The sequence below is a fragment of the Neophocaena asiaeorientalis genome, unplaced genomic scaffold (assembly GCF_003031525.2).
Source record: "Neophocaena asiaeorientalis asiaeorientalis breed wild unplaced genomic scaffold, Neophocaena_asiaeorientalis_V1.1 scaffold1019, whole genome shotgun sequence".
NCBI lineage: Eukaryota > Metazoa > Chordata > Mammalia > Artiodactyla > Phocoenidae > Neophocaena > Neophocaena asiaeorientalis.
The window spans coordinates 1,357,143-1,369,837 of record NW_020173382.1 but is presented as its reverse complement, the minus strand read 5'-3'; the positions used below and the strand labels follow the sequence as shown (position 1 = coordinate 1,369,837).

Sequence of the window (12,695 nt, the reverse complement as noted above, 5' to 3'; positions counted from 1 at the left end):
TCGAGTGTTTATCTACCCTGGGAGGTGGCATAACGTGGACTAGACTTCTAGCCCTCAATCTTTTAACCTGCTTCCTTGGTTCGACCACCACCTTCCCCCTCAAGTTAGGGGTTCTGGAATCTCAGTTCTCTAAAGGGGCCCCAACGGGGCTAAGGGAGGCTAACACCGTGGCAGGCTTGTGTCAGCCTGGTCCTTTTTCCCAGGAATCAACTCAGAGGGGGGATGGTTAATGTAAAGAAACCACTTTCAGACACTTGCAAAGGGTGTTCTAGTCCTTGCTTTTCTCTTTGGCACACACATGCACACACACATAGACGTTCAAAAGCACATGGCAAGCATGGATATGAGAAGGCCATGCACTGCAACGAAGAGTAGACCCCGCTCGCCGCAACTAGAGAAAGCCCTCGCGCAGCAGCGAAGACCCAATGCAGCTCCCCCGCCCCCGCCAACAAAAAAAGAAAAAGAAAACCACAGCAGTACCTTTCTGCCTATTCAGCTTAGGATAAATGCGAGGAATTGCTGAAGGAGGGCAGATGAGTTAGGGGAACTACAATGTAATTAACTTTGATCTGGATTAACTGTGCATTGTTTAGGGACTCTCTGACAGGAGCATCTCCAAGATTAATAATGGTTGCAGAGGTGGGGGCAGCAGTTCAGGATTCAGACTATTCCTTTAATTATACCCATTATCTCCCTACTTGCTCCCACCCACCCCTCATATGCCCCAACGATTTTTTTTGTTTTATTTTTTTGCAATTTATGACGAAAATATCAGGAGGAAAAGGAGTGAACAAAAACATACTGTAATGAATTGTTTCCTGATGGCTTATGGCTGGGAAATGGGAACACACACACACAATTGTAATAATGGAATGCAACCAACAAACTAATACTAACATCTCCCAGTGCTAACATGAGACAGCCAATAAGCACCTAATTTTTAAAATACACAATTCTTTATCTTCACTCTGGTAAATGTAAGATTCCTCGCTAGGAGGACCATGTATCCTGGTCTGCCCATGTTATCTGGGTATAACTGTTTTTAAGCACCTCCTGGTTTGGACAATAAATTATATGGCTACCCTAAATCTGAATGAACTCTCTAAGAAGCCACTGGATTTATATTTTACTGTTAGTATCACTGTCTAGTTTGTATTTTGACCAGTCCTCCAGTCCTCAAAACAACCAAATGGGCTAAAATTTGGCTTTTCCTTTGAGGGCCTAAAGGTAACAGCACTAAGATCAGTCCTGCAAAGATAACTCTGCTCCAGAATATTCTATTTCTTCACTGGCGTTGAGTCACAGAGGGTAGAGGTGGAAAGGCCTTCAAAAGGTTTTCAAATTTCATCTTTTTTGGGGGGTGGGGGGAGTGAAGGGGCCATAGAATCTTTTCCCCCTTGAAATCATGTTCAAAACCCTACTACATACAACTGAGGAAAGCAAAGCTTCCCTGGTGCAGCCAGGAGATAAAGGCACAGAGGCAGGGTCTCGTCCACTAGAAGAACCCTGTGTCTCCCTTATCTCTCCTCAAGGAGGCCCCTGAGGTACCTCCTTAGCTGGCTCCAACGAACAGTCTGAAAAATACTGGTCTGGTCCAATTCCTCTAATTTACAAATGAGGAAAATGTGGCTTATTTCATTTGCTTTTCCCTGCTAGTACAATTCCATTCTGTTTTCTGGTAATTCTATAAACAAAGCCATTAAGTCAAGAGCAGGTGGTCCATATTAATTGTCATAGAAAGGTCTGTCTTCTAAAGGGCTCTGAGTATACCTTATAACAAGGAAACATATAGTAATGGATGTGAAATTCTTTTCTAGACTGTAACTAGCAGGCTCAAACATAGTCACTCAAAACAACCAAATGTGGAGTCTATCTGTATATGTTTCTTTCTCTGAAGGAGAAGCAGAATAAGAGCTGAAAAGAATATGGAGGTATTAAATCCATTTTTTGAAAGTTTTTTTGGCTTCACAGCATGTGGGATCTTAGTTCCAGGACCAGGAATCAAACCCTTACCCCCTGCAGTGGAAGCATGGAGTCTTAACCACTGGATGGCCAGGGTAGTCCCTAAATCCATTTTTAAAATTAAGGTTCCAAAGTGAACACGTATCCTGCTTCTAAGAATAGTTACCAAAGAAACCACAGGAAAGAATGATGTTGATACGTGAAGATGTTCATCGCTGTATTGTTTATAGCCACATGATGCACATGTATCAGGAGGAAGTGTAGGAGAGAAGAGGGGAGAGAAAGATGAGAAAAGAACAGAAGAAAAAGACGATTGCTATTGAGACGATGGAATTCTACTGACTTATTTTTCCACATCTCCCAAACTTTCTTTTAATGTGAAACAAAAGAAAACAATAACACAGAATGCAAACAGCGCTTACCACCGAGACTTTGCTCACTACATCTCTTGCAACTGCTAAGCCCTGAGCAAAAGTGCGGGCTGCTACAAATGCACGAGTGACCTGGAGCTTCAGTTTCCGAGGGACATCTCCAAAGGGCTTCAGCTGCTCCGTGTACTTGCTCACGCACTCCAGATAGTCGTCTGTGAAGTGGTACTGGGAGTTCACTAGGCGGAACATCCGCTCCAGGAGGCGGGCCCAGAAGTCATTCAGCATTTCTTCCAGGTTCACATTTCCTGCCACATAGTAGCGCTTCAACTCTTCGAAGAGATCTTTAAATAGCTCGGAATTTTGCATGTACAAGTGACCATATGTCTTCACAAACATGTCATTCAGGGATTTCTCCGCATTTTCAAGTAGTTCTTTGAAGAATTCTAAAAACAAAACCAAAAAAGAAAGGAAAAAAGAAAGAGTTCTCAGTAATTCAATAACAGAGTGCTTGCTTTTCAGGTAAATCTGAAAACTGGAAAAAAAAATCCTGAAATTAAATTGGAAATCATGCTTGTATATAAGGTGGATTTCTTTGGGGGGGATTTGGCATCTCTGATCGTTTGTCAATGAAAGAAAACCTATGTCACAAAGTCACGTGTCTATGTCTAAGAGGGAAAAAAATGAAACTTTAAACGGACAACTTCTCAGGACTCCCTCCCTCCCTCCTTTTTCTTATTTAGTCACAAGGTAAATAAAGAACTGGATAAAAATGGATACATAAAGTCTAAAACATGAGGTTTCCCAGAACTTTTTATTGTAAGAATCTAAACCAGGGCTTCCCTGGTGGCGCAGTGGTTGAGAGTCCGCCTGCCGATGCAGGGGACGCGGGTTCGTGCCCCGGTCTGGGAAGATCCCGCATACCGCGGAGCGGCTGGGCCCGTGAGCCATGGCCGCTGAGCCTGCGCGTCCGGGGCCTGTGCTCCGCAACGGAAGAGGCCGCAACAGTGAGAGGCCCGCGTACCGCAAAAAAAAAAAAAGAATCTAAACCAAAGTGGATAATGCCTCCTCATTGTAACATGACACCAGGACAGGTGTTTTCAAGACATGCTGTTTACTTAGACATGATTATTTTTTTCCTTTTCTCCTCCTTACATCTACATGATATATAAGAAAACTGCCTGGGAAATGCTTGAGGCCAAGAAACAGAACGAAACACCACACATAAGCAGGAAAAGAACTTCTCAGGTGTTCCCTGTGTCATTAGTATAAACTGGGATATCCAAGGTGACCTCGGGTTGCTAAAGGATTCATACAGTAAAACCATGAGATTAAGATAACATGGAAAAATAAGTGGGAAAAAAAAGAATACCTGTGTTTTTTGGGGTTTTTTCAGATTTACTTTTTGGGCACCGCATACCCACACAGCCTAAATGTTAAAGACTTTAATCTCTTAAATACAAATGTCAAATTAATTTCTCCTGAAGCTTTTCTCAGGGAGCTCCCTGAAGAGAGGAGCTAACAGTCTATCTGCAACATTGATCATTCTTAAAGACTCTATGTCTGGTATAAAAATAAACACCTCATGGTATCAAGTTTATAAGCAGGAAATGTAATGAATACCAAAGCAAAATATAAGGACCACATCAAGAAAGAAGCTGCCTCCAAGTGAACATGGAACAGAAAGGAAAATAAGACAACTCCTTCAAAGCCAGAAGAACATTAAGTGATCTTCTCAAAATGCAATAGCGCTACAAAACCATTCTCTACCGTTTGCCTTTTATTTCCTGGGTTTTCTTCAGCGAGAGAAAGGGAAATCCCCATTACAACTGCACAGCCTGGCATTTTTACCAAAGTTCTCTCCCTGGAAGGAGGCCAGAAAGTACATAAGGAGCTAGGGGAATGATAATGAAAAGAGTTACTCAAATCAGGTAGCCGGGAAGGCCTCTGATTCTCTCTAAACCCCAAGTGGTTCTCGACTGTGCTTCCATGGGCACACACCATCACCACTGGGACACAAGTTCTTGGACCCCACCTTAAACCTACTGGATCAGAAACTCTGGAGGGTGGGACCCAGCCATCTGGCACTCTGCTATACCCCAAAGTTTGAGAAGCAAGACTCTAGCCAATGAAACTTCTCCCATTTTGCCTCTCACTAGCAATCAGCACCAACCTGGCAACTGTGCTGAACGTGAAGCATTCAGGGTAAGGGTAACGTTTTAATTAGAGGAAAATATATTTCCAATAAATTGGGTTTAAAATTATTTGTTGCATTCTTGGGTGTCATTTCTTAAAGAGGTTTCGGGGATGAATTTTCTTGTGTGGAAGTATCTCTCAACTAAGAGTCGAGATGTAGGCAGCACTTTTCTAGACTTCAGAGTTGTGGAATCTTAGGGCGAGAAAAGACCATAAATGTCATCTGGTCCACTTCCCGTACCGTCCTTGAATCACTAGCGTCCTTGCCAAGTGGTGCTGGCTTTCACATACTGGAAATATAAAGCCTGGTTATTGAGATCAGTATGGAAGCCTTGTGTCAATCCAGTGCCACTAATATTTCACCATCCAAAAGAGCACATTCCAAAGGCAACCATAGGTCCTTCCTTAGATTGGATTTTTACTATATTGCTCATAAAATTGGCACACATCATTTAGTGTAGAAACAGGATGTTGAGAATTATTTGACTTGTGCTTTCATGACTCATTAAATAAGTAATTATGAATACTCACTTGCATTTCTAATGAATGCTGGTTTTAAGGGTTGGGGCACAGTGGCATGTCGAGCTCAGTTTTAACTGAAAAACACTATGAAATGTCACTATTTTTTTAGGCTTAATCCAGGTCAAAGAAACGCTAAGACACTGAACATTTTATGGAAAAAATAAAACATTCTTAGAGATCCTCATTCAGGTCAACAGCCTATGGGTCGGTATAGTCATATATAATACAGCTACTTCAAAGTACAAGAGCAATGATCCAACGAAGAACAGGACTGATTCTAACCCAGCATGCCCTCTGTCCAATACCACAATGGACATTACTTTATTTCCTGGGACTCAAATTCTGCTAGGAAGGTTTTGTGTGTGTGTGTGTGTGTGTGTGTGTGTGTGATGTTAGCTTATATTTTCAGAGTTTAGTTTGGTGCTGTATACATATTAAACTCTAATTCATTTAATCATTCAGAAAATTGATTTCCTTTCCTTCACATTTTAAAAGATTCTTTAGTGTGGCTGTATAAGTTGCAGATATAATTCCACTGAGTGGATTATATATAGAAATTCTACAAAACTGATATAAGGAGTTAAAATCTGCTAATTTGATCTCTTCAAATAGCTATGCAATTTGACAACTATGTACTAAGTGGTTGGTATGGGCTCAAATCAAAGCACACAGCTTTGCCATGCATCTTAACCTTCCTGCCCAAAGAGACTGTAATGAAAATTTCTAGAAAGATGAATTTTCTCCATCCAATTCACCTTTACTATACCCGCCACGTTCCACGCATGGTTTTATGGAGGCACCAGGGACTTTTCAACTATCTATAAAATCCTTAATCTTTCATTTCATACAGCAAGTTTTTTTTTTAATATTCATCTATTTCACCTGCAAAGTCAACAGAACAAAAGTCAAGCGAACCAAAAGACCCAAACTCATTTCTCCTTAGACGTGTTCTTACTGGTCGAGGTAAATGGGACTATTCTACCTATGCTTTTTGTCTCAAAGAGATCTTTTAAGGATGGCAGACATAATTTAAATTCTAAAATGCATACCAATTAGGTACAATATCAATCAAAGCATAATAATTCGCTCTAAGAAAAAAGGGGGGAAAAAACTTTTACACCCATTTCTCCTATCAAACTAGCCGCTCTCATATGTTCTTGTAGATTCCTTAACCTCCCCACCTCCCCACCTTTCTTCCCACATTTCCTTCTACAATGGGGGACAGAACACAAATTAGACATTCAGGACCTGGTCCCCAGCCACCAACAGCAACTTCATTCATCGCTACAAAGCTCATCTCCACTTCCCCCCCCATTATTTAGAACTCAGAATCAGATCTTAACTGCTGAAGAAAAACTGTGCAGGTCTGAGACAACGAGCCATCATCCCATTGTAAACATTATGCCTGAAGCCAATTATAAGACACTTGGTGGCTAAGAGAGAACCAGCCAGGACCAGTGTAAACCAGAGTTCCACCAGGATCAGAAGCTGACTTAACTGGAATTCAGATCTCCCTTGCAGCAACTGCTTGTATTCATGAAAAATGCTGCTCAGAGAGCCTAAAAGAAGAGTGAGAGAGGAGACAGTTTATAAGCATTTTAAATATGGTGTCTGTGAGCAGGGTTTATTTCTCCTTCAATTTTCAGTTTGGGGGCTTAAGGATTTATGTTCCAAGGATGAAGCAACTGCTACGCCTAGGGCTCATGAATGACCACAACATAGGAATGGAAATAAACACTTTAATGTGCTAGGATCTAAAGCAGTATGACACAGTAGGAAAAGCATGGGCCCTCTCATTTACGAGCTGTGTGACCTTGACGGGACAGAAGATCTAAACGCTCTGAGCCTCTGTTGCTTCTTCTTCCATAAAATGGGGCTATTACTGCTCACCTCATATGGATAATGGCTAGCACACAATAGCTGCTCAGTGAGTGGACACTATTCATAATATGTGAAATAATGTTACTGTCACCTTCAGAGTTTCTTTATATCTACAATTATTGAAAAAGAAAAAAAAAACCTTTCAAGGCTGGTTTTTATCTTTATTGGCAGAGTCAAATATTAGCCATCTGGGGGGAATATAAATTAAGCCAAAGCTGCTGGAGAATGGTTAAGAAGACCCAAGGCCTTATAAAACTGGGAACAATTCAGCCAAAGGAAATGCTTAATGGCTCTAGCTTCCAATCCTGTGAAACATCCCAGACATCTACGAGGGTGGAGCAACTCCTGAGTGAAAAACAAGGGATGAAGAAATCCAGGGAAGAGATTTTACATGATATTACAACACAGAGTATCATGCACAGCATGCGTATATACAAAAATATGGAGGCAAAGAATCAGGGAAAGGAAAACTGAGAATTAAGCGGCAGGTCAATGCCCCACCCTCCCCATGTATATTTCATCTGCATCCTACCAGAAGCACCTCAATGCAAGGGTTGAGCTAGGAGACTTGGAGATTGGGAGTGTTTTCCGGCTCTAACATCTGATTATTCTTAATGTCAGTAGTACCAATTTAACATGGGAAAAACTACTAGAGAGAAAAGGCAAAACCTTTCGGTATAAAAGTTTTCTATGTAAATATCCTGTCTTTTACAAAAAGAAGAACATCACGTACTTCTGGAGCTTCTATCCCCCCGCCACTTGTCTTGCATCAAATAAACATTCAAAATTCTTGAAACAGGTCAAAAGACCCTCAGTTCTGCTATTAAATGCCATTAGCTACTACTTTATAAACAATCGACTGGCTATTGATTAATGTGCTAGAATGCATTCTAGAATTAACCTGTGATCTGAAGAGACTGGAAGCCCTTTCTATTCAATCCATTTGCTTGGTGCTATAAATTACCCCCTTGTATTTATATCATTAGGAAGCTGCCTTTTACTTGATGAAGAACAGCTAACATAAGCACCTACAAGTGGAAGGGGGGAAAAGAAGGAAATTAAGCAAGTATTTTACTGACTGAAACCAAAGACTATCTCCTCCTCTGTCTTGCTTTTTTGGTCAAGTCTGTGTTAAGTTTCTAACAGGCACTTTCCTCAGGAGTGCCTGCTAGGGAGGACACGGTGTACTAAAAGCACGGGTACTTGACTAACAATGAACAGCTGTAGCCCAACAAAGGTCTTCTCCTAGGAGGAGAAGGCCATTGCCAGCTGAGGCCCTTATTAGGGGCTGTTAGCATATGAAAGGGGGCTGGGGGACCCTGCCACTGCAGGAGCAGCCCTTTCTTCCCAAGGTTACTTTTAGTAGTTAATGCATTTTGAATGCTAATTCTCTCTCCGGGCTAACTTGGCCAGGGACACACAGTCAGTACGGTAAGGTCCCTTCCCCTGGACCACATTCCATTTCTAGCAATGGTACTCCCAGCACCAGCTAGCCAAGTCACTTTAGCACAGCCGGATTCCTTCTCACTGAGAAGGGCCCATGAGGGCATGTTTAAGAAAGCTCTGAGGGGACTTTCCTGGTGGTCCAGTGGTTCAGACTCCACGCTTCCACCTCAGGGGGCATGGGTTCTATCCCTGATCTGGAAACTAAGATCCCATATGCTGTGCTGTCAGCCAAAAAAACAGAAGAAGAAGAAAACAATGCTCCAAGGCTGAAGCAGTGTTCCAAGTGCTCCATATACTAACCTCCACGTGGACCTATTATATGACCTCATACACAAACCTCACAATACAGTCTATCCGCTCATGATCTAATATCAAGAGAAAACTCAGGACGCACAATAGCGCAATCGGCTATGATTCTGATTTGTATGTATGTATATACGTTGTCTACCTGACCAAAGAAAGACGAGGTGCGTACAGTGGTGTTGGATGGGTGTTAGGGAATCGGCGTGATTTTTTTCAATGTTTCTCAATTTAGTTCACCCCAATTTTGCAGCGACACAATAGGAAAAGTAATCTATCTCATGCTTTCAAAAATGACTTATTTCCCTTTATTCTATTCATCCGACTTAAATGCTGGAGGCTTCGACGCATTTTTTTCTACTTCTTCCAAACTGTCTACAGTGAGCACTATAATAGTGGAAAAAAAAAAAAAAACCAAACATGGAAAAAAACCACCAATGCAGTTTACATTTTTCGTTTAAAAATACCTTTTTTCCTATAAAGTATTCCTTTCAAATTGCAGCAATTTGAAAAATATGGCAAGGTATGAAGAAAACAAAAATTCGCATAATCCCACCATTAAGAGAACAACAATGGTTTATTGAATTTCTTTCCTGCTTTTTCTATGAAGGTATGTATTGTCACATTGTATTTATACCCTGTTCTCATGTAACACTATGGTTAGCAGTTCCGATGTGATTAAAAAGCCTTCAGAAACATCAGTGTTAACAACTGCATACTATGACACCATACGAACAGATCATAATGTAATCATTAAGGGACATTTAGGATAATTTCCTATTTTTCATTATTACAAGTAATACTGTGATGAACATTCTTGTACATAAATCTGTACGCAGATCTTTCTTTCCTTGAGATCAAAACCTAGAAGTACAGTTACTGAGTCAAAGGGTATGAATGAAGCTATTTGAAACCTCTGATACACTGCCAAACTGACCTCCAGAAAAGGTATGCCCAAGTAGCATTCCCTGCTCCAGTCTTCTCTATTGTGAAGAGCTTCAGATTCTTGAGGGAATGGGGGGAGGGGGAGGGGGAGGGGAGGGAGAGAAAGAGACAGAGAGACCACGTGCTTTGCGCGCAATAGAGATGGGCCAGGACAATGAACAAGAAAGGCCTGACTGGCTTGGGAATTCTCTCAGTCAGAGTCACTGCTAGATCAAATAAGCCCTTTTCTTTGCTGGGACAGACAGACGCATGGAAAAAGGGTGAGCAGAGATGATCAACAAGGCTCTCAACTCCCAGGCTCAAAGTACAATGAACCAAAAAATAGATAAAAGCAATTCGGCTGAAGCTCTTCTGTGTATTTATTTACTCGCCTCCAAACAGATCGGCTGCTTCTTGCTGACACCACGCCTTCTTTAAGAAGCCACAGCTAATAGAAGAGGCCCAAAGAGAGTGTGCTCAGGGCTCCCTGGAAGCTGCACAAGCATCTTCAATGAGACGGCCAATGCTAGAGCCACAACTGGCCACACCTGAGATAACGACTCAAAAGGCAGAAAACCTTTGTCAATACAGAAAAGTGTGTGTGTTTTATCTGAGCTCTTGATTTGATTCCAGTAAGCTGGCAGTGGCTCCTTCTCATCGCGTTTCACAGAGATTATCAAAGAATTAGCAAAATTACCCAGTGTTTTAGTCTCTTTTGCATGGAAAGAGAAAAAAAAAAAGAAGGAAAATAGAATTGTAAAGCACAGAGTAGCAGTGCTTTCCAACCAAATCAAACACCCATAGTATGATCTGGAAGGAACACTGCATTTGCAGGAAGGTCAGAGGCCTCATGTCTTTTTCTGTACTTTCGTGGCTACGCATCCTGATTGCCGCACTGTAGCAGAGGTTTAAAAAAGCAACAAATTTTAAAAAGACATCTTAATGAATGAAATCTGAGGTAAGGATTAAAAAACAACCGTATGTTGTATGTACGTCACACATTTCTATGACACATTTATCTTGAGGATGTCGAAGACTTAAACTAAAGACCCGGGAGGTCTGTACGAAGTCAGTATGGCCGTGCAAAGGACAATAAGAAAACCGTGCAGTTGAAAAATACTTGCAGTCAGGGGTCAGGAAAATTCCAAAAACTTCAGCTTAGCCAAAAGCCATGAAGCTTAGTTGGCTATATTTGTCTTTCACGGGCATGGGAATTCAAATGCCTTCAACTTGCTGCGTCTCCGACACTGCTGAGCCTACTGGCCTAATGAGGTAATGGCCAGGATGAACCATGGAAAACTTTTAGTCACTGATTAAAACAGAAATTTGGCTCAATATGAAGAGTGGCCACCCTTTCCCCTAAGCTCTCCAGCCCCCTTGTTTTCTATCATTTCACAAAGGCAGGACATGAAGCACTCTTCAGATAGATGGGACAATTATTTCTTTTATGTGGGTTTTAAGCTAATTCAGAACATTTCTACTATTATTCGAGTTAACAAGCTTCAGGCTCATGGGAGGGTTTTCAAAGACCCAGTGAAAGTAGCGGAGGGTTAAGAAATGATAGGAGGAAAATAGAGGGGACCATGCAGACGCCTAATTAACATCTTGTAAGACCTTTCACTGAAGCAGCTGGTCTAGTCACATGTTGAGAAGATTCACAGAATTTGTAGAATTGAAAGGGTCTTTAGAGAGCATCCAGCTCAACCCCTTGATTTTATGGATGGGAAAACTGAGACCAGTTAATTGCCCCAGGTCACAGTGGGTTCACAGCAGAAACAGGCTGACAACCGGGAGGGCTCTGCCTCCTGGGCAAAGTTGCTACATTTGCTCCTACAATGGCAAATGAAAGTAGTATTCCCAATGGGCTAGCATCAGACAACGTCACTATTTTCTTAAAATTTCTTTTACACCATGCAAAAACACCTAGCAAATAATTTGATTCAGGGAGTTTGCAAGCAATAATCTATCTCTGTAGTTGTTAACATCATTTTTATTATGTAATTCTGAAATATATTTAACATGGCAGCTCTAATCTTAATCTATTTGGGTTGTTTGATTTCGCTCTGATTCTTTGAAAAACAACTAGTCTCTCACAAAATGCCACATTTGGGGGCGGGTTTTTATGTTGCGGTCCCCAAACACGGATTATGCCGCACTTCTATTATTTCTATTCCTTTTGCCAAGCAATTCTTTCAAAGCCCCCTGAACGGAGTATCTGATTAGCATATTCATGAGACAACCGATTCAGCTATGTTAATTAGCAGTTCTACTTCAAAAAAAAGAAAAATTCCCAAAACTGGCCAACAGGGGGAGCAGCTAGCTCTGTCATTAAAGTTTTCTGACTATGTCTCTAGCCCAGGATAGTCGATTTCTGGTATTGAATATTCTAAGTCAAAGATTAGATGAAGAAGATTAACGTGTGAGAAAATAAAGAGGTGAGTCCTTAAACTCAGAGGCGCAGGTTTAAGATACGGGAAATCTGAGACCTGGGAGGGGGGGAGGTGCAGCCTAAGGAAGTTCTTCTGTACTTCAGCCAGGTCTGAAAACACACACACGTGCACAGTTTACAACTTAAAAACTGGTTTATACACTGTATAGTCTCTTTAGAGGTACGAACAATAGAAAATTACATGTGTAGACCAAAAAAGGACCTTAGAGATAAGTGGACTGACTCCAAAATGCCCACGCTAGCGCTCAGACTGACCAGAGCTCATGGAGGCAGAATGATAATGGGATGCTTTCTGGTAAAAGAAGGCTAATTCCCTAAAAGCCTCGAAACCTTATTTTTATTTGAAAGTTTATTTAAAAAAAAAAAAAAAACCTGTTCCTGCCAGAGAAAGAAGTGGTATCTCATAAACATGACTGAAGTTTTGATGACAGATGAAGTTGCCTGAGCTCAGGATCACCACTTCAACGTTATACTGTAGTGCCTCCCTGGTGGCGCAGTGGGTTGATGCCGATGCAGGGGACGCGGGTTCGTGCCCCGGTCCGGGAAGATCCCACGTGCCGCGGAGCGGCTGGGCCCCTGAGCCATGGCCGCTGAGCCTGCGCGTCCGGAGCCTGTGCTCCGCAACGGGAGAGGCCACAGTGGTGAGA

At 41.8% G+C, this 12,695-nt stretch overlaps 1 protein-coding gene across 1 annotated transcript in view; it reads right to left on the bottom strand.

Annotated features, from left to right (window-relative positions):
- GPC4 (glypican 4) overlaps nt 1-12,695 on the bottom strand; it is a 106,985-nt gene that overhangs the window by 19,582 nt on the left and 74,708 nt on the right. Inside the window, exon 3 of the mRNA XM_024746586.1 lies at nt 2,385-2,776. Within this exon, the coding sequence (XP_024602354.1) occupies nt 2,385-2,776 (392 nt within the window). The remainder of the gene's footprint in view (nt 1-2,384; nt 2,777-12,695) is intronic.